Below are 27,676 nucleotides of genomic sequence, written 5' to 3'. Positions count from 1 at the left end.
CATACATTATTATTAAGTACATTATACATTATAACATTACTAATTTCTTTATTATATGACTGTCCAGCATTCCTTGCATAGAGGCTCGCATGGAAGCTCGTCGGTGGATGTACATACGGAGAAGGAGCATCATAGAGAAAGTCAGAAGGAACAAAAGGAGAATAGAGACCAAGGAAGTGGTCGGCCTAGAGCTGGATCCGAGAGCAGCAGGAATCCTGTGAGCAAAGTCATGGATCTCATTAGGCACAGGAGCCACAGTGCCTTGAGCGCGGAGGACAAACGGAAAGCGGTAAGCGGTTCTTTACTATTCATAATCAACATGCCAAGTAGTAACAGTTGCATTTATATTCTCGATATTTATCAATTCAACTAATATATCGAATTATATCACGTGAAAAACTGTGGTAGGCCTTTCATTTGGGTGCCATGAGAGATCTGACTATACCGCATTTAAATTCACATATTACGGCTCTTGATTAAAAATATCAGAGCTGTATGTCTACTGACATTTAACGTAACGTTGTATGTAGGCTGTTATGTCAATCTTCGAATTTGTATTTAGTTTCTCACGTGTCGAATGCGGATATTGAACTGTGAGACAGTTTCAAGTCATGATGTGTGTGATAACTATAATCTAGAAAGTATATATCATTCGAGCATAATCAACAACGCGCGTCTAGTATCCGCTTTAGTAAAGGCAGACGTCTTTTTTATCGCATGCTCATATTGAGAGTAGGCAAGCACGCTCTCTACCTTCTCATCGTTCGATTCTTAACTCGGGGCATTGTCGGAGGAAATTATTATCTGTCAAGTTTGCGTGCTGAATAATACATCGTATCGTCAAATAACGCAACGTATGTAATTGCGATTGCAATTAGATACATATAACTGGGGAAAAACGTAATAGTTACGATGTTCATGAGCGATGCATTAAAGATTCATCACTGGTGCATCGAGAATATTTTTCATTATTGATAATCGCGCAAAGCTATAAAAAATGATATTAAAAGTATATTATTGCACGCTTTATGTGATATATTTATTACGTTATTACTATAGAAAGACTTTTACGGCCAAATTGTGTTTTATGAATAAAATTTAGAGAATTTTCTATAAATTTGATATAAAAAATGATCCATATTTTAGAAATAAAATTATAATAAAGTTGAAAACAGAATAGATTAGTTTTTAATCTGTTTATACTCGAACTGTGTTTACTATTTGAAGTCATTGAAGGTAATCAACTTAATTTGTGTACTTTAGAAATACAGTGGCTGCCAAAAGTTTCCGGCTTGCCAATGAGCAATTTTACTGTATTGTTTAGATAAAGAATATTTACAAATAAAAATCTTAGTATACAAATACTTAATATATTCTATATTTAAAATATCATGTTTAAATTGATTATAACAAGATTTTTGTTAACTTATGATGTAAATTAAAAACAGATTGACAAAAATTATCTATAAAATTATATCGCTCACGTGCTACGACAACAATATAATTAAAAAATTATATTTTAATTGCTTACAGAAAAAAAAAACATAAAAAACCAGAATATACCTACTTTAGAAGAACATATATAATTGTATTACTCTATAATCAATTATTACATGCAAATTGCAGTTCAAAATTAACATTAAAATTTTAATGTTCCGAATATTAAAATTCGTCTTCTGGAAAAACTTTTTTGAGTTGTGCCATTGTTGTAACAAATGAGCGATTGACTGGAAATTTTTGGCAGGCATTGTAAATTTTACTACAGCTTATCTTTAATAGTTTTAAATAATAAAAACGTAAAAAAATTAATTAAAATATTATTGCTCTACTTTTATATTCGCCACATAGCTTTTTCTCTTTAGAGCACTTAATATTTTTATTCTATCCTCATCTTATTGTCTCTGCTTCAGGATACGCGTGCTGGCACAGTTTGGCCGTTAAAGTCTACGTAGAAATATCTCGGATAATTAAGATACATTTGTTTACTCAAGATGATCAACACGACATAAAAGTTGTCGTATAGAGCTCGGTAACATCTGCTTGAGTAATTACCGTAGGCGAGAAAGGCGTCTCTTCTTCGCGCGTTATGAAGATGACTCGGCGTGATCGGCGATCAGGCGAGTTCGCGACAGTTCCTCGGGAACAGGTGTGTGTTGCCTCGGTGCTTGCGAAAGAGCACAACGAGTGCAGTCGAGCACGGTCGCTGCTAGTGGGAGGTAGCGTTTTTCGTACGTGTACTTGTGTCAAGCGGAAAGAGAGACGGGAAAGAAAGAGGGAGACACATTTCTTACGCAGTGATTCGTCGCTTACTTACGACATCAAACAAGTAACGATGTAAAACAAGAAAAAGAACCGTATTGCTTCCGCGGCAGTGCGTGTGTATCGGTTGACTCTTGGATTAAAGAAATTTATAGGAGTGATCGACGTTAATTGGAATAATTGTACAAAAGAGAGAGAAAGTGAGAGAAAGAGAAACGAATTAACTGGAGAGTAAACATTAACTAACAAGTAACATTACATCAGTATTATAATTTCCCAATAACATTAAATCAGTATTATAATTTTTCTCTTCTTCTCCAAGACTCCTTTTGTGGATCTCCAGCTCACTAATTTCTTACTTAACAATATAAATGTAATGGAACACATATTGTAATAATTAACTGTTGAATAGGGAATTATAACATTGATGTAATATTATTAATGGTGTTTATTGAGGGTTTCTGTCCCAAAGTGAAGGAACCGAAAATTATTGTTGATCTCGTTCGAGGAAAGCTCTTCTACGGATTAAAGCCAACTCAAGGATTCTCGACAACACGTGTCCGAATTATTGCGAGCGTAATTCGTAGAAGCATTCTCCTGCGGTCATGTTACAAGATACAGATATCGTGCCTTCGCGGAATCGCTGAAGCAGAATTCCGAGGGTAGATGCGTCGGAGAAGAGAGAGACTCCGAGGAGCGTGCACACGGAATCCTAAAAGATTTACGATTCCCGCGGCTTCGTCGGCGCGACCTAGATGAAGCTGCGATCCTCTTGCCGTTAAGAATGGCAAGGCGGCTTAATGTCACGTCGGGTTACCAACAATATGAAATTTGCAATGGAAAAGTCTTGAGCCCGGTTTATGGCATGCTTTTCAAATCGCGATAACAGAGTATTCGCGCTACTAGTGTATAGGTATTTATCTCGGATAAACACCACGTGTTGGAATTCTCTCGTTGATGCGTGAAAAAGAAGAAAAAAACTTTTCTTGAAAAACATGTAAAGTCTGCGGACGACGTCAAGTACGTTGTCATTTATTTTTACCATTGAACGCGAAATAATAGGGGAATTAATTGTGATTCAAGCGTATCGTTGTTTAAAATTTACAGCTTCAGCTGAATTGAACGAATTGACCCTATTATATAGAATTATTGTAACTTGTTCCTTATGTCCATTTCTACCAATATAAATTAACTTTTTAATCTCGATTCAGCTTGATCTTTATCTTTTTCTAATTCTTAGAGCTAAACACAGAAAAATATCAACGTACTGTTAAGAAAAGTGATTACTCAGTTTACTTTTTTCTTTTAAGTGATGGCCATCTTTAGCAAACAATATTTTCTAAATAATAGTCTTAAAATATACTCAATTAGAAATTTTAAAAAAACTTGTGATGTACTCAAAATAAAAATTGTTTTTCTTTTGAAGAATATTAAATAAATTTTATCGCAGAAAAACAACTTTATATAATAAGCCAATAAAATTTGTTTTAATTTAATAGTTTTTATTGAAACATTAATGACTTACTAGAATTGAGAATGTATTTTATATGAACAAATTCAGGGTTACCACGGACCTAAAAAAACCGAGAAAAGTCAGGGAAATTGAAGTCTGGAATTTCGAAATTTGCTCACAATTTCCTTAAATTGCTCCTATTTCAAATAATTGTTATAATTTTTTAAATATTATATCTAACGTTTATAGTCAAATACATTCAAAACTTGCGCACTTTAAACGATTTTAATAAAATAATTAAAATTTACATTTTATTCAGTATTTTTATTTGATTCCTCTTTTTTGTCATAACTGCATTCTTTTTTCCAAAACTAATTAATTTTTTGTTGGCTTGAATTTGCATCCAAAATTTTACTATACTACTAAGCTTTTTTTGCGTTATTTTTAATAAGATAAACTAGCTTTTCTACATTCCTGGAGTCTAAATGTTAAAATTTACATATTTTATATTAGTCATGGAATATTTTCCATTTTTATCTGGAAAACTTGGAAAAGTTTTTTAAATTCATTTTCTGTAGTAACCCTGAAATTTGATGCTTGTGATGAACTTACAATAAATTTGTGAAAACTTTTGAAATGCTTGAAATAAATAAATAATATTTAAATACAGTATGTATTTTTTGTATGTAAAAACGATGAAGTATAAGATGAATCGACAAGTTAAGTTAATCTATATTAGCAAATGTCAAGCTCGTAAGTGCAGAGCAAAAAAAGAGTGGTAATAAGGCCAAAAAACAAGCAAAAAGAATTCACAAGATATTAAAATAATATATAACTAGTTCAGTGTCCAATGATGTTCAAAATTAATGTGATGTAACTTCAATTGCACAAAGTCTTCTTCACTTCGCAATAGTTAAAAGGATGATACAATATTTAAATATTACATATAAAAAGAATTATAAACTTAGAGTAAAGTTTTACATCATTTTATGACAGACACTTTTAACATTTTTCAGGATAAGGTCAATACCACTGATACAAAATTTTTTCAGCTGTTAGAACTCAACTTTTTCTTACTCCGAAACGATAAATCGTTATGCTATTTTATCTACGTACTAGATATAAAAATTTTTCATTGAATTTCATTGATTCTATGAATACGATACTCATTACTTTCATTCATATGAACGCGGATTTATCTGTTGCGTATATTTAATTATCTTAACATATCTTCTTGGTGTCTCATGTTTCTTTATTTACTATCTTGAACGCTGTATCTTTATGTTTCACTCTTTCTTACAGCTCGCATTCATAGTTGGTTCTTATATTTAAGATCGTCTTAAGTACATTCTTAATATGTCACAAACCAATCAAAAGGCCGTATTAGCATTTTAAGATAATATTTAAGACAATCTTAAAATAAAAACGGTATATGAATACTACCCTAAGATCAAAAAAAATCTTTTACTTTTTACTCTAAATTTATTCCTTTATATGTATATTTGACTATTGTATTATCTTATAGAGCTACGAATATTTGAATATCGTATTATCTTATAGAATAATGATGCGTAACTTTTCTTAAACTGAAAGTTATTTTTAGATATAGATCTTAGTTTATATATATCTAAGAAAGGTCGCACATTACTGCTAAAAAAAATTAAGATAATTTGAGCCGTTTATTTTGAAAGTGGCCTAAGTCCATTTTTCAATATTTTGTTGTTGACCTTTGTAGTAGCGTGTACAACTTGAAGTTAGCTGTCATAAACATTTTTTTTTTTTAAATGGACTTAGATCACTTTCAAAATAAACGGCTCATTTATAAAAATAAACTATTTTATAGGCTATTTATTTATGAAATAGCTACATTTTTAAATATAAATTCTTAAAGATTTTTAAAAATATAAATATCTCAAATGAAATTGTTAAACCATTATGCATAATGTTATTTCCATAATTTATATAAAACAGAAAATAGAATTTTTTATTTTCAGCTATAAGCCAACGGATTTCAGAAAATTAATTGATGGAATTGCCGCGGATTGCGCATCACCGCTATAGTGTTATGTATATATTTAAATATTGCATCATCCTTTTGACTGTTGCAAACTGAAGGAGACTCTATGTAGTCGAAATGTATTACATCAGTTTTAAACGTCATTGGACATTAAATTAATTACGTAGATATCATCTTAATATCGTATAATCGTTTTGCTCGTTTTTTGGCCTTATTGATACTTCTTTAATCGGCATTGGTAGAAATGGGCATTAAATTATTATTAAACTAAAAAAAAAATAACGATCGTGGAAGAAGAGAGGTAGATAAATTGTTATTTATTAAGGCTCCTGAGTAGTCGCGGCGGCCATGTTGGAATCGTGACGTCAGAAGCGAGAAATGACACGTAAATTTATGCTGCAAGTCATTTGTAAATAAAGACAATTTGGATAAATCTAAATGACGAGATTGCTTTAAAATACCTGTAAAAATAGGCAGAAACTGTCCTTTTCTCCCTTAATAGTCAGTAAATAGTCGTAAAAGGTAGGTAAAGTGAGCCTAATATTGGGCAGAAACACACGGTTTGAATAGCTGTTGAAATGAATGAAATATACGCTTTTACATATCAAATTACAGGATAACTATATAGTTTCTGCCCATTTTTAGAACTTTTATAAGTACGAAACACGTCACATTTTTACAATTAAGCAAATGATAACGAAATGGCATGCAGCACAAATTTCGTCGTCAAAACGTCACTTTTCCACGCCTGTAAGTTCAGTCATTTACCGTGGCGAGGCGCTGTAACACACAAGCACGAGCCTATGTCATGTGCTCGCTTTCGGCGCGCCGAGAGTGCATGGCTTGTGTTTGTGTGTGTGACTATCGATTTCGCCACATTTCGTCAGGCTGCCGACTGATTTTGAATCGCATGCTGACTACTCAGGAGCCGCATTTTAGAATTGCATCTTTTTGAACGCTGAAAATAACAAACAAAAATACATAAAATGTTAAGAATTATATTTAAGAGAAGGTAATGAAAAACTAAAAATACAAAAAAAAATAAAAAAGAATGATAGCAAAAACTTAAAAGATACATAATTAAAATAATACATAATTAATAAACAGAAATATATAGAACATTAAGAATCATATTTAAAAAAAAAAGATAATGAAAAAACTAAAAATACAAAAAAATATATATAGGAAAAGAATGATGGGAAGAACTTGAAATGATATAAAAAAACTTATACATATTGTAGAAGAGGGAGAGAGGAAAAAATGACGATATCATTCGCGATTGTTTGTAAGACAAGACGATAGCCGACACAATGTGTGCGCTGCACCTGCGACATATGGGTCACATTGTATTAGTAATCATCCTCTTTATCACGCAGACAACGCGATACGACACGTTTATGTTGCGTGTGACCGTGGAACTAATTGTCTCATGTGTTCGAGCGCGTGATGAAGTTTCGAGAGCAGAAAGGGCGAAGAGCTTTCGTTGATCTGGTCTGCGATCGTGCCTTCGGTTCACCTTTCCGGCGCACTTACGTACGTGGCGAGTCTTACGTAAAAAAGCGCGTGCCTGTAATCAGGAAATTACTTCAACAAACTGCCGTTCACGTCAACGATATAAGTGACGTAGGCGACGACGCGACTGCGACGCGATCAGTTATGTGAATCGGCGACGAGCCTAGAGGTGGCGGATAAACGGAGAATCATCAGAGATGTCTTCGTACTTCCGATGGATAAAGAGTGGAAAGAAGGATGACGCGTTCGGGGCAAAGCCGCGGAGCCGCTCCTTGGATGCCAAGAGCCTCGAAGCATCCGGCATTCGGCTGATTTTACAAAACGTACTTACGTCTTAGACTCGATTTTTTATCTCTAAACCAGAACTGTCTAAAGCTATTCTACAATGTACTCTTTTCTTTTTGTTTTGTGCTTTTTACCACTTTTTATCTTTCACCTTTTTGCCTCTTATTCTGTTTCTATGTTTCCGTTCGCCCGAGATAAAATTTGACGGACTTTGGAAAAAATAATTTTGTCTGCAAATTTCTTCAATTGTATCGTAAAATGTAATCTTCCTTCTTTAAAATGCTTTTTTAATTATTACACTATGATTTTTTTTTTCACTGAATTATGACGTAAGGGTGGGTAGTGCATTTTCATTAGCTCATTCTCTTTAAAAACTTGTACCGCGCTGGTATACTGCTGCAATAATTCGAGTTGCCTGTATTTCTGAAAGTTGTTTTCTTGACTTAAATTAAATAAGGACTCTTAATGTAAAAAAAAAAAAAATTAGAAAGAGAGCATATAAGAGTTAATAACTCAAATCATATAATATAAAATCACAAAACAAAATATATTGTACTTTGTAAATTAAAATTTGAATAATTACATGTTTCGGATGCTTTTAGATTGAGCCCTCTTCAGATATTCTAATAACGCAGTATAGTGTTGTTTTAAGATGATAAACCCAATAAAAGAAATAGATAATGATATACGTGCATTAGATGAGACCAGATGAGGCTATTGACTCTTATAAGCCTTTTCTAATCTCTAATTGTTTCTTTTATTTTCTTAACATTGCAAGCATTTTCGATATAAAGATTTTACTTCTCTAAATTTACTATGCACGCAATTGTTGCGAATACACACCATGGATTCGTCATTCGACATTGATATCGTAATAATTCGTGACAATGAATTCTCTTCGATACAACTTCGTGACAATTAAAATTTTAACTGCCGTGAAGTTGTCACGAATTATCATATCGTTGTCGAATGCATGATGTACATTTGCAAGAATTACGCGTGAGTAAAATTACGCGTATAGTAAATTTAAAATTTTTGCAAAGAGAGAAGACAAGTGATTTAATAAAAAGCAAGAAACAGAAAGTAAAGGGCGCATTGTAGATTAATCTTAAGATTTGTAATTTTCTGCATTTTGACTCGATGTATATATATATATATTTTTTTTTTTCTATTTCTATTTAAAAAAAGAATGCAATAGGCATGAATATTGATTGTTCTTCTTCTTTATTATTTTCACATCTTTTCATATTTTTCTTCATCTTCATTTTGATGGTTTTGAGATTAGCATAGTCAGTTGTAACTCACAAATGCATGAATTAAACTCGACAGAAATTTGCAAAAATTAAAGATGCAACATTCGGATCGAAGTAAAAATACGTCTATCCTGGCTGAGTCATCCAACGGACTCATTGTATATTGACGTACGTCAAGCCGATGCCCACAATTACAAATCTTGGACAGTACTGCTCTAAATAGTAATATTTTTAGCGGCATCTACAATGAGATTTTGAGATGTAAAAGTTTTAAGCCTTAAACCGTAAAAAATTGGCCAGTCATAGTCGATTATTCTCCTTACATTCAACTGTGATTGGTCAATTTCTTACGACTTAAGGCTTAAAGCTTAAGTTTTGCACTTTGAAATTTTATTGTAGACTTAAAGCGATAGTCGCTTCGTTTATTTTCAATGTTATAAAAAAATTACACTTATACTGTTCATCGAGATTGTAAACAGAAACGTGCGATTGTTTAGAATGTAGAACTAGATTGAAAGGAATCTAAATTGAAAGGAATCTAGATTGAAAGGAAACGTTCAAACGTACAAAAGACTAGCGTTCAAGTGTGCTTGTGAAACTCGGGGAAGGTATCACTTCACGGCTAATTGTAGAAAGTATAAATTTAAAATAATTTATGTAGTAAAGTTCCGCGATATTTGCATGTCGCCAAGATTTCTCCGCGCTGCAATTTCAATGAACAGGAATGCATTTGCGTAGCAAATGGACTTGAGGTATGGAAAATGCGAAACATTTGCGACCATTGCCAGGCGGTAAATTAAAAATTCCTCCCGTGTAAAATGTGACGAATGCCGACTGACTTTCGTTTTCCCGTTTTCTGTTTCAGCGAGCAGCAGTGCAGCACCAGTCACAAGTAGCGTCGCAGAGTAAGTAACTGTAATTAAATTGCCTGTTAAGATTTGTTTAATCTCATTGTTAGGAAAAGATGTAACAAGATAATGCGTCGGCAGATAAGCGATCTATTTGTATTCGGTGGATGAGGGGGTTCATGAAGCATCAAATTGAATTATTTCTTCGGCTGTTAGCGCACACCAAGGATGCACGTGGAATATTAATTTCTGCTCGGGACATTCGTTCGATGTTTGCGAGGGAGCCGAGTGTGAACTGACTCTTCTTTTTCACGTGAGCGCTAATTCGAGATGGGTGCTGTCATCTATTCGACACGTGTCACGTCGGTAATTTATTGTGAATTATCGACAAGTATTTTGTATTCACACGCAACAATCTGAACAATCGGTACAATGGATGAAATATTAGAAACTGGAATAAATATTAAATATTAGAAATAAAAAAATTAAAGATAAAGATTAAACGTAACGTACAATATAAGATATATATTCATATTTCTTTGTATCTATATTGTGAGTTACGTTAATCTCTAATCTTCTAATTTTTTATTTTTTAATATTTAATATTTGCTCCTGTTTCTAATATTTTTCCATTGCGCCTCATATTTCGTTACTAATTTTAACGATTTACTGAAATCTTATGTTTATTTAAATATCTTATAGATATTTAAATAACTTAAATATTTACGATGTATATATTTTGTATACATATGTGTGTATATGGCATATTATATTAATATTATTGCAAATATGTACATAATTTTTACATATATATAATATTTAAATATATATAAGAATTGTGTATTTAATTGGAACAAAAGTTCGTAGCGCTATGAACTTTTCAAAATTCAAGTAACTGTAACTTCGTTAAAAATGAACGAAATTTAAATTGAAACAAAGGTTTTAAAGCTTAAAACCTCCACTTTCGAAAGGTCACCATGCTTTTAAGTGCCTGTGTGTTGGTGATTTTAAAAAACTACGAGCCATATTAATGAAGTAGCGCTGCGTACTTTCGTTTCAATCAATGATATATTATAACATAATATTAATATAATATATTATTATATAACACACATATTAATATATTATTTATATTATACATGCATACAAAATATAAACAATGATATATATATATGTATATAACATCCTAGAATTAGCCATACGTTGATATTGACCCGCGTATCTTCCGAGCACATTCGGTTCTCGAGGAATTCACCGTCTCTCATGTAGGTGACGCGAGAATGCTCTTAATCGGCCCGACCCGACACGATGCTGAGCGAAGCGGCGACGGAGTGAGAGCATGACGCACGCTTCAGTAGCAGCACGGCGGGATACGACGATCGATGCCCGCGAGACTCGAAATCAGACGGCGGTCGCCGGTTCGCGGCGTACTAGCGGTGCTCCGCAGGCCCGATACCGCGCATCCACGTGACTCGAGAATCTACTCCAGCGTTCCCGCGCTCCTCCTCAACTCAACCCCGCGGCACGGCACCACCACGTCGTCGCTATCGACGGCGACGGCAGTGACAACGCGTGCGGTCCAGGACGTAAACATCACGCCGCACGCGCCGTGTACTATCCGCTAGTGTGTGTTAGTGGGTTAGTGACGGCTTGTCAGCGGCTGAAGGACAAGACGTCTCTTCGATGAGCTCTGTGACACGACACCCTGTCGCCGGTTTTCCCTTTGACGTTTCGCGTGATTGTTTTACGTGACTTGACCGACGTGAAGTGTGATCCTCCGTATTTTCTACCCCGAGGAGAGATGTTCTCTCGCACGCTCGCGTCGAGCCGAGCGAGGGTTAAAGGGTTAAAGGGTTAAGGGCAAGTGAGCCATCTCCTTTCTCGTAACACGTATCCGCCGTTTGGTCGAATAATCGCATATCTGCGAGAGAAAGGGATGATGTTTCTTTCCAATAAGAAACAAGACAACACAGTGATTATTTCATCTTTGTTTAACGTTGGCAAACAAAGATGTAATGATCTACTATAGAGACTCATATCAGAGTTGGTGGTCACGAGTGATTTTATCAAAATCCTACGAAGAGAAAAACGAGAAGAAAAATGCATACAATTTTTATTCTGTATTATAAGATAAGCCTCCAAATTCGCGACTCGGAATACTATAGCAAGAAAGTTTTTGAAAAGTGAAGTAAAAGAAGTTACTTGTAAATTTTTATTTTAAACAGTAGTTTATGAGATACAAGGATTTAAATATGATCAATTACAAATTGCGTTTAGATAGTCACTTGTTAGTATTAATGAATGTGCTGAACTGCGCTCATTAATACTATTACATGCATAACTTACGGATATGTTACATTATATGGCCATTTAAACTAAGTCTGTAGTCTGTAGTTGGCCTTATCTAAAAATTTACTACTTGAAATAAAAATTCACAAATAACTTTTTTATTTAATTTTTTTAGGACTATCTTGCTACGGTATTTTCAACGACGAATTTTGGGACACCATATTACTATCTCACTCTAACTTACACTATTCTACTCTATAATCTTAATTATAGTTATATAAAGTAAAATAGTATAAATTAAAGTGAGACAATATATTTAAGGAGAAATTACATGTATCTTTTTCTCTCGTAGAATTTTGGCAAAATTTCTTGTGGCCAGATTCTAATCACCAAGATCTGTTTTTTTTTTAGCTGAACTATTTGCAATTCATCTCTTTTCTATTTTTCACTCTAATGTGAAAACAAAAAGAGGTAAGAAAAAGAGGCTGAACCGTGCAAGAAGTTCATCTGGAAAGAAAAGGCTTTCTGTTATAGTCTTTAATTTACCGTGTATTACACTATCATCTATATATGTTTCTTATTGGACCGTATTGAGAGAGAGAGAGAGAGAGAGAGAGAGAGAAAACGAAGTAAACAAAGGGTCTGTTTTTTATTTCTGCACTAGAACTTTCTTTCTCGCTTAGTCAAATATTAAATATATTTCTATTTCCCTTTAAATTCCAAAAGTTCCAAAAACACTAATTTAACTTATAGAAAACAGACCTAAAGAAGAGAAAAACCGGATAATATTCGCGCCATCTTTCGTAAGTGCTCCTCGCCTCCTTACTTCGACCAGCGGTTTATCGCCTTCTTGTTATCGTCACCTTAAACGGAGTCGCAGCGTAAAGTCCATTCTTGGAGTACCAATGACGACGCGAATGCCACGGATTTCACCCGGTATCTCCATCGGCATCTCATTTCACGTTCCTCTCGTTTGTTTTTTTCTTTCCCATTGTTTTTATCGTGTTATTGCATAATCGTATTGCCAAACGCGTCTGCGAATTTTTATCACTTGGAGTGATTGAATCACCTCTCTCCGCGCAACTATTATACGTTGTTCCCGAACGTCATTGGGTTCGTTCTCCCTCATTCATTCCCGCGCCTCGCTCGCACTTGGCGTTTGTTATATCGAGCGTTAAAGGGACAACAAAGGGAGAGGATGAAGCGTTACGAGTAAGAGCACAGATAGAGCGGCGTTGTTTAAAGCTCGTGTCACACTATGCGTTGGAAATTGAGAGAGAGAGAGAGAGAGAGAATTGCGAATTAGAGATTAGAATTCGATCAATCAAACGATTTTTATTTTAATTCATTTTGTTCTGATTGACTGAATTCTGATCTTCAATTCAACCCTTGTTATTACTATGCATTGGAAATTGAGGATTGTGAATCGGAGATTGGAATTTAGCCAGTCAGAACGATCAAATGGATTGAAATTAAAATTATTTGACTGGTCGAATTCCAATTTCCAATACGTGATTTTTAATCTCGAATTCGAAATTGGACGTGCAGTGTGATACGGATTTAAGGTGTTGTCCTTCTTGATTTGAAATGCCTAGGTATTGGCCGTGTTGAACAGACAAAGCTGCTTTGCAACTGTCGTAAGGCTCGTTGATATGATTAGTTTATACATTTAGATCCAATGAATAATTAAGAGCAACATCAAACTTATTAAAAGTTTTACAGCAGTGTTACAAAGCCATTTTTTCTTCTGAACGCAGTCAATGACTTCACATGTGTTGATGTTTACGCTTATTGCTTTTTTTACCTCCAGTAAGAAAAGGGAAGGCATGGATAATCGATATACGTCAAGCTGATACCCACAATTACAAATACTGGACAGGATTCCTTTAATATCCGTTTTTATCAATATAGATTAATTCTAATCTCAGATTAATTTAGTTTTTGTTTATTTTTAATTCTTAAAACTTAGAAAAAATTAAGAGTAATTTAAACCCATATAAACTGTGCGTTCTCTGATCTTAGCTCCGTTCATCTATGCTCCGTTAGAAAGAATTGAATATATTAGCATCTCTCTTCAAATTGAATACTTGAGAGAGAGAGCAATATGAGAAAACAATATTCGAGCTACCTGACTCTTTCTAAACCAATAGTGATAACTTTATAGGAATACGCAGTCTGTTCTTATTACGTTTTAACGGTTGAACCGACATTAGAGTTAATTTACCTTGAGGTGAGGGAAAAAAATGTATAAACTAAATTTTAACAAATATTTATTTGAATAGAATCAACTCAACGTTTACTTATAGTAAAAATAAACATTTATTTATAATAAAAAAATGAATTAAATCAATAATTCGATTAAATTAACGATCCTTATATCAAATATGTAAATATATCTTTATACTTAGTAAACATATTTAGTTAGTATTATTCAGACAAGTAATTTATTAAAATTTAGTACACATTTTTTTCAGTGTAGAAACCGGAATAAGATGCAATTAAAAATCTCCTTTCGTTTTCGCCCGGCTACCGCCGCCGCTGCCATTTTCGGCGATTAGGACGCAGGAAGGAAAGGAAGGTCATCCCTTTTTACGTATTAGAGAGGCGTAATATTAGCGCGCTCGCGCACGCACATACACATTGTTGCTCTACGCTGCACGAGGGAACGATACGGGGAACAAGTTCGTTGCGTGTGACTCCGATTCTCTCGGCATGTCGATGTAGGCTGGAGGGTCTTCGTCGGCCTTGAGGAGAAACCGGTCTCCCTGGAGAGATTCGCGCATCGATTGTTCCATGTTTGGAACCGGAAACGCTGCGCGTCACGCCGTGCCGTACGGGCCTTGTTCGTCGCATATTGACGAGAAATGAGCGTCAATAGGTCTGTTCACATTGCTTGAAATCCCTTAAAATTTCTGCACTTAAAAGTGAGACAAAATATATTCGGGCGCTGAAGAGAGAGAAAGCGAAGATATTGAGCGAGCAGACCTAATCCTGATCTTGCGATGATCCTGTGAAGAGAGAAGAAAAAGAGAAATACAGATGGACAAAGGTTATTAAGGAGATTCTCGCGTTTAATGAAATATGAGACAAGTCTATAATATACATGTAATACAAAAAGTTAATAATATCAATAATATCTAGAAAAAATTTCATTAACTTTTACCGTATCATTTTGATGATATTTAATTATAAATTTATAGAATTTTACATTACAAGTTGAAAGTATTATTCTGTAGTTATTCTCTTTTAAATTGAGACACTTGTGTATAAGAGAGCATATAATCATAAAGTAAACACTTAAGTTTGTTCTCGTAAAGTTTTATTTAAACTGACCGTACAGTTTACAAGAAATTTATATTCTTCAATGAAAAAGGCTAGAATATATGTCAAATGGACGATGCGTGTACATCAAATGAGCATCTTACAACTTTTATTTTGTCATTTTGAAATATTTAGTGACATAAAATTAACAATAATTATGTATAATGGTATTGTTGGTAATCTTTTTATTCCATTATTTTAATTGCTTACATATTATTATGAATAAACTGTCCATTGACTAGAAAGTAGCGCGAGAACTTCCTTAATATTTTAGGGCTGTCCAAGATTTGTAATTCTAAGCATCGACTTGTTGACGTGTGTCGGCTTTCACGCCTGTTATCTTTTTTTTCTACCTTCATTAAGAAAACAGAAGGCAATGGACATAGGCATCGATATGTGTCAAGCCAATGACCACAGCTACAATTCTTGGACAGCGCAGTTTTAGGAAAACAAGCTGTCTGTGAGATAAAGAGAGATACTATATTTATGCCGTAAAAAATAGACCCACGGATTCGCGGGCGGTCCAAAGTTCCGCTCTCGGGGCGAGAGATTTCACCGCAACATCGCGCACGCTTCGTTTTCCCTCCCCACTTCTCCCAGTTTCTCTTCCTCTTCTCGCATTTCCATCGTAATCGCGCGTTCGACGCACGATAAGAATGCGACTTTGATAAAGCTCGATGAACGCGACGGCAACGGCGAGCTTTATCGAAGTTGCATTCTTATCGAGCCGAGCGATGGCTTTAAACTCGCGGTGAGTAAACACACCGCGTGTCGCGTAGATATCGTAAATTTTTAACGGGAGAGATCAAATCCGTTCCCTCTCACGTCTCAGTGTTTAGGCCGAGCCTCCGAGCAAAAGATACTGAAAGAGACAATAACAAAGACTCGTCTTACGTAAGCTCTTCTTTCATCGATTATTCGTCGTTGTATATAAGAATATTGGAAAAAAAAAATTATGCGAGGTTTTTTTTTACTATGCGACGCGCACGCCTCGTGATTCGTGATTTTAACGTGATCGTAATATTAACATCCTGTAATGACAATGATAATGCGGCGGATTATTTTACAATTAACGCGGATAAACGTCGGGAAGTAGAATATGCAATTATTTCATGAATGGTTTATTCTCATCCCCGCCTCCGCGTACATTTTTATTTATAATATATTGATTGTACCAAATATACGTGAGAGTTATGATTTAAAACGTGCGCTGCATCCGCCTGGAATAATCTCGCTGCGAAGCAGAGGAAACATTATCGCAAAGTTTTTTCATCGGAGAAGCACGTAGTTCGCGTTTAAAGTATCGAGTTAAGCTCGTTAGAAACGTGCCTCTTTCTTTGTGCAAAAAAAATCTATTTTACTCGTACGTGCGTCTCTCCTTGAACTTGAAAAACAATTGCGTCACTAGTGAAATATACAAACAATTCGTAATGTATTAAGTATGCATTAGCACGATTCGCTTAACACTTTGCTAAGTCATCGATTTATTTGAGCGTCGCTTGGAATTCGCACGAGTCTTGTCACTCATCATTTGTGTTATATAATAGTTTTATTTACTTGATTGATGTCCATTTCTATTAATTTAGATCAATTTTATTTATTCTCAATTTAATTTTTTTCTAGTTCTAAAAATTAGAAAAATATAAAGAGAAATTTAAATTAAGATTGAAGTTTACCTACTCTTTAAATTTTTTTAAATTTGAATTTCTCTTTGAAGAACGAAAACTGAGCCAGCCTATCAAGAGTGGCTCAATTTTTAATCTTTAAGAGCGAGAGACTTCACTCTAAAAATTAAAAAAAATACCTTCATTAATAAATATGAACATAAGAAGGATTTTTTTACGAAGTGTCCTTAAGAACACATCAAAGGAACAATATATAAATTATTTAAGGCATTAAAAAAACAATGTAAATCATATTGAGATGTTTAAAAAAAGAGTGATAAGTGTTAAAACGACACACTAGATTTATTAAGGCTCATTGCCGAAATTATCTTGGCAGTTAAAGTATTAACAAGATATACCAAACGAATAATTATCCTTAATTTTTCGGTAGATTCGTAGCGGTAAGCGAATAGCCGCGCATTTGTTATCCCAAGCTTCACGGGCATTTGCTAAATTGAATTAAATGTGCTTCGTTGGCGAAATGTCTCGATACGCCACTCGGTCTTCCGTGACTCAAGGTCTTCGCGAGATACAGATACGGTCACGATACCAAGCTATCCCTCGAACCTTTCATATTTTATATTTGGACACTTTGTATACAGAGGAAAGGAATTTCTTTACACTCGAGATTTCTATTTGTTTTAACTTACAATTTATTTCTTTGGAACGATTCAATTTTAAAAGAAACGTTATTTTATTTAGTACCAGTTTTTTAGTTTTATTACATTAAATATTGTTTGGCAGAAAAAACACAATTATTTGAAGCAATATTTTTTGATGAAATAACGTTTTGATTAAATATCCTCGATTAAATATTATTCTATGAAACAAAATGTTTCTTTGCAAGAAAATATTTAGTTTTAAGATAAGTATTATTTAAAAGGTTAAATAATCACATTTTTAAATTAAACATCGATTTGATTGGACTATTCCAATGAATACATTTTTTTTCTTGGATTTAATAAAACTTGTTAGATTAAAAAAATCTTTTTCTCTGTGTAGTTTTACATTTTGAATGTTAGTTGTATAATCCATAAACTGACCGGGAAATGAATCTCCCGTATTGAGAAAATTCTTCCGTCTCTTTTCAGTTCATTCATCGGGACATATCACTCGAAAAATAACAGGAATATTTTCTCTCGATTTCATGTCAGTAATTAAATCTCTATTACACACGTTTGCGGATATTGAAGGTCCGAGTAAATCTGTCTATATGTATATATACGTGAATTTTATTACAGTGTACAATTCTATTTAAAGAAGTCGTTCGAGAATTTTAATTCAAATCTTGTATTCGTTGCATTTGCATACAAACGACACGTACGTGAACGTCTGCGACTCGAAGACACGTGTATCGGGATCGGTTTTGAGGAAGTCGACGTAACTATCGTCAAGGTTGCAGCATGGTGTTTTTCGATATTCTCACTCGAATATTTTTTTTATTCGCTTAATTTTGACATTGACCTTAATAAATCCGGTGTATTATTTCAATATTTTATTGTTGCCTTACTCTATTTTTATTGTTTCTTTAATATCTTAGACCGGGTTCTCCACAAATGTAAGATTAACCGTAATCTCGGTTTAACTTAATCTTTTTCTACTGTTTAGAATTGGATTAAACCGATCGAGATTAAAATTAATCTTTCATTGATGGAATTGAGCCTTATTGTTAGATATCTACAAGGGAATCGTTGGAACCCTCACCGAGTTTTGATAGCCTTTGAGAATATTATAGAGCATCAAAAAATATTCAGCCTATATATCTTTTTATCGGCCTATCTCTCAAGATAGATTATGGGTCGAAAATCCCTTGAAAATAACAGACTTTGTTCATTTTCAGCGGATATCCTCGAAACTATGAAGTATGTAATCTGACCAGATATTTTTGTAACAATTCATTAAATAGGACAGAGGAAAATATACGGATAAATATACAATAATAGGAACTTATTTTTAAAAAATAATACATTCATGTCGCTCGCATTCCCTCCCTTCTCTTTCCGATATTTTAAATTTATTTCTAGCCTTTCATAATGTCCTTAATATCTCTTTCCTTTCATTCTATTTAAATCTTCTACATCTTCTTCATAATTTTATTTTTATCTGTCTCTAGTTCTACAAATGAGATCCTTTATTTCCTGACATTTTCTATACAATTCCTATCTTCTCCACAGAATATATGCTTCCAATACTTCTCTTCTAACCAATATTTATTTGCTTCCTCCATATTTCCGTGTTTTAGTTTCACTATTTTACTGTAACTTCCTCTCTCTGTTCGTAAGGCATCAATTTCATCTAGATTTTCCTCAGATATCTAGATGCTCTATCATTTATCTCTATTTTTTTTATATTTCTTACTGTATCTCTCTTAAAATTCTTGTATCCTCCCATTACCTGTAGTCTCCTTATTAGTAAAATCCTTTATTTTTTGTTTGGGATCAGTTTTAAGTAATTCGAAGAAGACTGAACTAGAAGATTAACATCAAAATAGCAGGACGGTGTTCTGATATTCTCGCTCGAATATTTTTTTTGTTCGCCGCTCGCCACTTAATTCTCGTCGGTTTCATTTATCGCAAATCTCGAAAAGCCGATATTAACATCGTCATTTAATGAGATACATGAAGTGTATCCCCTTGGCCTACGAGTGTCCATGAGTTGCAATTTATGCGACGTTGTTGCCGGGTTGTTTTTTTTTCGAATCCACTTTTAGTGCAAGGTGCTCGCGCGTGTGCGAGGCTCGAAACGATCGCATGTCCTTTTATCACCTTGCAAATTTTTGTTTTAATTGGACTCGAGGGATTTGTTGTTGTTACACAGGCTTTTTTATTCGAGGCTAAGGTTTCTTTGGACGCTCGTCTGTCTCTGCAACCGGAGGGTACGCTGGATCGATTCGACCCAGTTCCTCACCCTCGACCTCGAAATTTACTGTTCCGCCGACCCATTTCTAGAAATCAGAGCATTGCCGCAATACGTGGATGTTTTATAAGCGATATCTGCAGGTTACTGGAGTCACGAGAGAGTTGCTTTCACAAGGGGCCTGTCACAACTATCTGGAATTGATTTGATTTTCTTTGAAATACGTTGAACACAAAAATCTATGAGATACGCATTTTTTTGTATCAGCCCAATCTCAGATTTAAGGGGTGAAACAACTCCTTACAGTTAACACTTGTATTGATTTCTTATATACATAGCAAAATATCATCGTATTGCTAAGAAAAGTGATTATTCAATTTATTTTCTTTCTTTTAAGCAACGGTTGTATATAAATATATTTTAAAATTATTTATTTGAAAAATATTCTTTAACAAAGAATATTTTCTTGATAAATAATCTTAAAGTATATTTATTGCAAATTTTAGAGAAACTCATTAATATAGGTATATTCAAAACAAGAATTTATTATTTTTATTATAAAAATTAATCGAAGAAGCGACTTTATATAACAAGCAAATCGAATATGTTTAAATTTAACAATATTTATGAAATATTAAACATAGAATATTTTGATTAAACGTTTGTGATGAACTTATGAAGGATTTGATATTTACTTTTGAAAAATTTGAACTAAGCAATTATTATTTGCGTATAGTAGTGTAGTATTTTTCTGTGTGTATCAATTATCAGCAAAACGACGAAATGTACCGAAAAATGTTTCACATAAAATTTTTATGGTTTTTTAATATATTTTATAACTGCATTTAGATTTTTTAAAAGTCTATTATCTCAAAAAAATGCTCCCATTTTCCTTAAGTTCCGACGAGTGGATCGTTTAATCACTTAAATCTCATATTAAATCGATATAAAAAAAAAAAATTCGTGTTTTAGAATTTTGTGCAATATATTTCAAGGAGAATCGAATCAGTTCCGGACAGTTGTAACAAGTCCTTTGTTAGAATTCTACAAAGAGGGAACACATTGATGGCGGACGGTATAACGAATACTAACCGGTGCCAGCGATCGCATGATATGGCGGCAAAGAGTCATTCTCGGCTCTTTAATAATTGGAGCCGGCACTGACTGTTTCCGCTAATCACCCAATCAGCCTCGTGTCATAAACGTTTCCTTCTGAATTCTAATTTTCTGCTGTCGCGCACATACGTGTCGTATTCGTCTGACTTTTCTTCGGAGAAGTCGGACACAGAATGTTTTCTTCGTTATGTATCGACGCTGCATTTGCGCAATGTGATGATTATCGTGACATAATCGTTGAGTCACACTAGCGAAATAGAAAAGGGAGAGGAAGAGAAAGAGAGAAAATCAGAATTAGAGTTTGTTTATTAGATGCTCTGAAACTACTAAAGTTTGAGTTCTCTAAAGTATACAGAATTATTACAGAAAAGAGCAATAGAATTGTTTTAATCATGTCGTAAGATGCAAAGATCAAAAATGAAGGAAGAAGAAAAATAAAATATAATTAATAATGAAGCAAGATTTTAAAAAGCGTACAAAATTACAAAAAATAGCAGTACAGATCATTACAATTATACGTAATATAAGATGCAAAGAAACAAAAATGAAGACAGAAAAAATAAAATATAATAGATAATGAAGTAAGATACAAAAAAAAGAGGGATGAGAGAGAGAAAACTTGTAGTAAAATTTCCGTTATTACGAGTCATCGTTATCGTTGTACACAAGAGTTATATTTTTATTGAACGTGACATTTTTGGAATATTTTAACGGAATAGTTAATAATGATCTATAGATAAACGTCGAAAATGCTCGTCACGAGATAGCTCGGGTCTTTCGGGGATTTATTAAAGTTTATTCCCTCTGCCAGAATTTAATTGGCGTCGAATGTGACTTCTGTTTCTTCCTGTTAGATTTTCGGTCCAATTGACGTAATACGAGACTGATTCCCTCCTCCGCATTTTCGATGCGCAGATAGAAATTATTATAACGCTCAGAGTCGGTAGTATTGAGCTTCGTGAATAAGTTCATACTTGTATGCAGTGAATGGGAGGGAATTATTATCGCACCTTTTTTATTTTTTATTTTTTTCGAATCATTTTATATGGGAAAATGAAAATATTATCACGATATCAAATACGCCCTTTTCATTTGCGCGAATAAAAATGTCAAATAATATAACACTTTGCATTTATTTTTATTTTCTCTTTTATACATCATCCGCAAGAAAAATAGAGTACGCAAATAGCTCTTTTTCATCCATGCTGTTCGCGAAATAAACACGCGTGACAAATATAAAGTGTTATTTAAATGGATAGATGATATTATGTATATTGGATAGACGCAGTTGGAGAATTTGTTTTAAACTTATCGCATTTCACGTTTCCCAAACAGCCCATTCAAATTTTTCTGTTAATTTAACACCAGATACCTAAATGTTGAAAAGTAACTCAAATATTATATAAAAATTAAATCTACAAAAAATGTAACAATGACTTTGTTTTCAAATTATATCAAGGTGTTAGATTTGTTGTGTCACTATTTAACATATAATATGTTAAATTAACACGTGCATTTACGCAGTTTATTTATTTTAGAACTTACATTTTAAAACTACATAATTATTTGTTTACTTACACAAATATGATTATTTTAGTAGTAAGAAATATTAAATATCAATTTAACACAAAATATTCAAATAATATAATTACATTTAATTGTTAAATTAACGTTAAAATTTTAACAAAAACTGGTTTTAATGCAACATGTTTTTCACTGTGTATCAGTTATGTAAGACAACATGTAACACTTTCTTCTGCTTCATCCTCTCGAATGTTTCCTTAAATCTTAAAGTCGAACACCGAGATTCGCTTATATCATTACGCGGAAGTGAGAGACTTAGTTTGTGGTGTATATACATATAGTAATGCACGTGTGAATGGACGAAACGCGAGGGTCGTTATTTCTCGTCAGATCGTCGAAGGAAACGATCGATGAAACGGCAAAACGTTATCGTGTTCCCTCCGTGTGTCTAACAAACGGCGGTTACGTTCTCACAGCGCGGAGAATTACTTGGCGCCGTTCTTCCGCAGATTCCGTTCTCCGCGACGTCGATGAACGGCTCTGGAACTTGAGCGGCCGCTTCCGCGACGGCAGATATCAGAGTCATTGTTTGCGTGTAACACACGCATTGTCCGTCTCGTGAAATGCACGGAATAAGCCACCTATTGTCCCATCATCATCACGGCACCGACAATGGCGGCGATACGAGAAGTTCCATCTCGTCCTCGGCGTCGTCGGACATCAGGAACCAGGACACCAAGTTCCTGCAGGAACTGTTGAACCATAACGACCAGCAGCAACAACAACAACAAGATAGCAACAAGCTTTATCTACCTGAGCGACATATGTCCCGCGGCTCGGTTAGTTCCGCGTATTCTTACGGTTCCTCGTCCTACGGCTCATCTTATGGCTCCAACTCGTCCAATCATCAGCAGTCCGTGTACCACACGGTCCACGGCAACATTCATCATCATCCGTTTCATCACTACCACCACTATCACCAACAGTATCGAGCAGCGAGCACCGGCAAAGCGTCACCGACGTCGCCCAGTCCGACCAATGAGCACGAGAAGCAGCACCATCATCACAGCATACAGGAGATGATACGACATTTCGGCCGACGATTAGGACACATCAGACGGCAGAGTGAGAGCCATGAGAGCCCAAAGAAACGGGGCGAGGATTTCAGAAACAGGAGTCAGAGTCTAGACGGCGGCGCCAGACATTGTCCCCCCATCGGTCCACAAGAGACCGATTGCGAGACCACCTACAGGATCTATGAGAGCATACTCAGGCAAGGTAACGCGAACGAATGCGACCAAATCTCGATGACGACGAGCGCATTGTCGATCTCGCCGAATCCCCGGTGAACTGCGTTTCCCTGCATTCATGTAGCAGATGTTACTATATTTTGTACAGCAAAGATTAGAGAGACTAGGAGAGAAGTGCTAACTAATCATGTGATCCTGAATAAAAATTATTTCAACCAATAATATAGTCACGTGATCAGTTTCCGCATATTCTTCCGCATATACGATTTCCAATAGATTGAAATCTGTTATTATCTATTGCTATTGTCTGTGCTTTTCAATTGTGTCTCGGTCTACATGCTGGCCAATCACAGAATAGCTAATTATGTGATCAGTCTCTCCTAGACTCTTTAGCAAAGATTACTTATAAAACTATCAAGACTCATGTATAGCAATTCTTATTTAAATATCTTATTTAAATATGAATTTTTTAACGATATAAAGAGAAAGAGAGCTTCAAAAGGAGCACTGTTGCGTAAATAATTCTGAAAAGCAGCACAAATTTTAATATCGTTTAAATAAGTTACTTATTCCACATGGCGTGTATAATTACTGACATTTAACGTATACTGGAAAAAATGATGTTGTTTCATCAGCATTATTTTAATTGAAAATAATCTTGTCGATTTATTAACAACAGTATTAACGAAAACAAACAAAATTTTATTAAAACAATGACATAAATATTTATTTCATTAATGTTATTGAATTAACAAAAATAATTTCAATTAAAAAAATAATGCTGTTAATACATCTTTTTTTCAGAGAGAGAGAGAGAAAAGAGAGAGTGTATGTATTTATTGCTACTATTTAAATATACTATACATGTATTCTTTAAGTCAAAAGTTACCACTTTTAAAAAATTGATATTTTTGGGATTATTTACTTAAATATTCATAACAATGTGTTTTTTTAACAATTATCCTTCAGAACAAGCAGCAGTTAATGGATCTAAAAAATTAATGTTAAAACATTTGTTACGGATATTTAAATAAGTAATTCTAAAAATGTTAATTTTTAAAAAGTTTCCAAACTTTCGACTTGTAGTATATATTTTTTTAAAAAGAAAGTAAATTAATAAATTATTTATGTCACAACAAAGTGGAGAATTTCACAAAATGCACTGTTATAAATTTGATAAGAAATTAGGAACCAATCATTTTGACTATTCTAGTAGTTTAGGTGTCAAAAAGAAAAAAGGGGAGGGAAAAACATTGATAATTGAATGGGTAGTCATGTCGCTTTCGAGAAGACATACTATTTCAATTTCCGACTATTTTCGATTGTGCAATATGTTTTTGTACGGGCGCGTGCGGAAATTTCTCTCGCATGTCACTAAATTGGCTTGTCCGCGTAGGATATTGTTTCTGTTACATATACATTCTCGGGTTCGTCAGTTTATACTGATGTCAATTTAAACACGATATATACTCGTATGTCGTGAATAATGGAACGGTGAAATGTCTATGAGCGAATATTTAACGGAATAATTAATAAACTGTATATATGGACTGAGAAATGTTGGCTGTTAATCTTTTTGCAATTCAATCTACCGCAGTGTTACACTTTACAGCTAATATTCCTAACGAGCACTTGGAATTTTAATTAGAGGATTTTGAATTTTACGCTGAGTTTTTTGCGTTTTTATATAACGTTTCGAGGCAATTAAATGTAAATATATAGTTTAAAAAAAGATGCATATATCTTTTTAAAAATATATTTACATATTTAAAAACTTTTCTCAGCATTCGTATTAGCGGCGCAGTTCCTTTATTTTTCTCGCCTGATTACCATCTGTAGCATTTTCTCGTGATCTTCAAAATGATTCTATTTCTGGCACAGTCACCCGAGTCGCTTCATCCCGCAAGCTCAGCCTTCATAAAGCTCGGTGATTATTGATGGTATAAGTTTGCCTTGACCTGACCGCCGTTATATTACCGCTTATGACAATTGCGACTAGTACATAACGGTTTATTATTAATCTTTAGTTAATTTATAAAAACAGGATTGTGTGAAAGTTTTCCCAGAAAATCTGTCGTGCACAGACAGAATGATTTTACTAATGTATTTATAAAAAGCTAAATACAAATTTAAAAATAATTTTTAAAAACTCAAGCATGGTGAATAACGTCGCACAATTTTTTAACATCATATAGTAATCGTTATGAGTTTCCTACATAATTATGTTAGTAGTTCAACAAAGTTATTTTTAGATCTGTATATAGTTCTGTATATATCCAGCAAAAGCATTCTATATTCTATAGTTCAAGAATGTATAAGTGGCATAACAGTTTCTGCAAAAAGTGATTAGAAAAAATTGGAAATTTATACTTCCCGTATATAAAAATGAATATCATACGAAACAATTCAATATTTACATTTAATGGTATAATTTTATAGTTTAAATAAAAATGTTATCTTAATTATGTATTAAAAACATTTCAAATTAAAATAGTTTCTTATCCAGGTTCTAAATCATCGCTAAACTGTTTGAGTTCTTTCAAATGCAATATAGAAAAATCTGGAATATTTAAATAATTTTTTATTCCATAAAAAAAACACTCAGAGAAAATGAAACTTAATTATAAATTTCAATAAATATTTACTTGAACAGTATATACGACCTTAATATTTATCTATGGTAAATGAATATTTATATTAAATAAATTTATTAAATAAAAAAAAACAAATGAATCAAATCAATGGTTTTTGTACCAAACATAAAATAAATATTTACAATTAGTAAACATTCAGCTAGTAGTATCTAAACAAATATTTATTTAAATTTAATACATTTTCCACATTATACGTATAATTATTGTACGTATAATTCTTAATCTGAATCGAGGTAACAAAATGAAAATTCTCGATTTGTCATGTTTTTCTTCTGGAATTGCTTTTACTGCGCAACATTTTTTTCACAGATATAATCACTGTTGATTAATCTTTCACAAGTTGATCTTTCACATTTTCCACAAGCAAAACGAACGCGCACATTTATATCTCGTTATTTATTTCCCAAGGCGACGACCGAAGAACTTGCCAATTAGCGTACTAATTTGTCGAACAATATACAATCGCTGTTCGCTTCTCGCGAAATTTGTCGCGACGATTCAAACTATTCGCAAATATTCGCGTCTGGCTAGCATCCGCCTGGTTATTGAGCGCTCGTATCGCGAAACGCGCTCGTGAAATAAACACCACGCCGATAAAGCGGGATATCGCTTGAATGTCTTGCGCTGAGGAAGCGTATTTAATCGTAGAAACGTGCGCAAACGGCCTTCGCCGAGAGAAAAATAAAATTCCAAGTTCCAAGGTTCCGAGGCCCAAGCATCCCTCCGGTGTGGCCAGTAGCTCCGATTTCGACTCTCGTTCTACGAGATATTTATCGTGCCATCGACACCATCGAAAATAATATCAGTGTGGATTTAATTAATACCACATGCGACGTACATAATTCTTTTAATATTAAATATTTAATATCAACATAGTGTGGATTTAGCTCATGGGTTTTAAATTTACACCACGATGGTGTCGATATAAATACCAGGACTTATAAATCCACGTCGACCACATTATGTTGGCGTGAATATTAATTAACACCAACACGGTGAGAATTATGTAGACACTGCGTGGTAAATTTATACCAATATTTTTTAGAATGCAATTTCTGATGAATATCAAATGTTTGCCGGAGGTAATACATCGGTATTTATGATCGTTCATTTATGGAAAGAACAGTTTTACTGAAGTATCTCAAAAAATTTACAATATAATATCTTATAAAACCGTATATGTGAGAACACAACCTATAGAAATCAATACCTTAAACGGTCTAATTAGATACAGGTCTGCAAATAAATGTTATTGGATTATCGAAATAATTATGCGGAATGGCTTCAACCGGATGCTAGAATGTCAAAATTTTTTGCAGCATGCTCATCATATTTCTTTTATAATTATTTAGATAGTCCAACAAATTCTTTTTCA

At 33.8% G+C, this 27,676-nt stretch overlaps 1 protein-coding gene across 4 annotated transcripts in view; it reads left to right on the top strand.

The window, feature by feature from the left end:
- Positions 1-27,676, top strand: part of SNF4Agamma (SNF4/AMP-activated protein kinase gamma subunit) — a 78,500-nt gene that overhangs the window by 25,743 nt on the left and 25,081 nt on the right. For all 4 annotated transcript variants that reach the window (XM_018517972.1, XM_018517970.1, XM_018517969.1 and 1 more), the window contains exons 6-7: positions 68-289; positions 9,645-9,684. In XM_018517972.1, the coding sequence (XP_018373474.1) occupies positions 68-289; positions 9,645-9,684 (262 nt within the window). The remainder of the gene's footprint in view (positions 1-67; positions 290-9,644; positions 9,685-27,676) is intronic.

This window comes from Trachymyrmex cornetzi, unplaced genomic scaffold (assembly GCF_001594075.2).
Source record: "Trachymyrmex cornetzi isolate Tcor2-1 unplaced genomic scaffold, Tcor1.1 scaffold73, whole genome shotgun sequence".
Classification (NCBI taxonomy): Eukaryota; Metazoa; Arthropoda; class Insecta; order Hymenoptera; family Formicidae; genus Trachymyrmex; species Trachymyrmex cornetzi.
The sequence above is the reverse complement of the archived record's forward strand: the minus strand, read 5'-3'. Positions and strand labels throughout refer to the sequence as shown.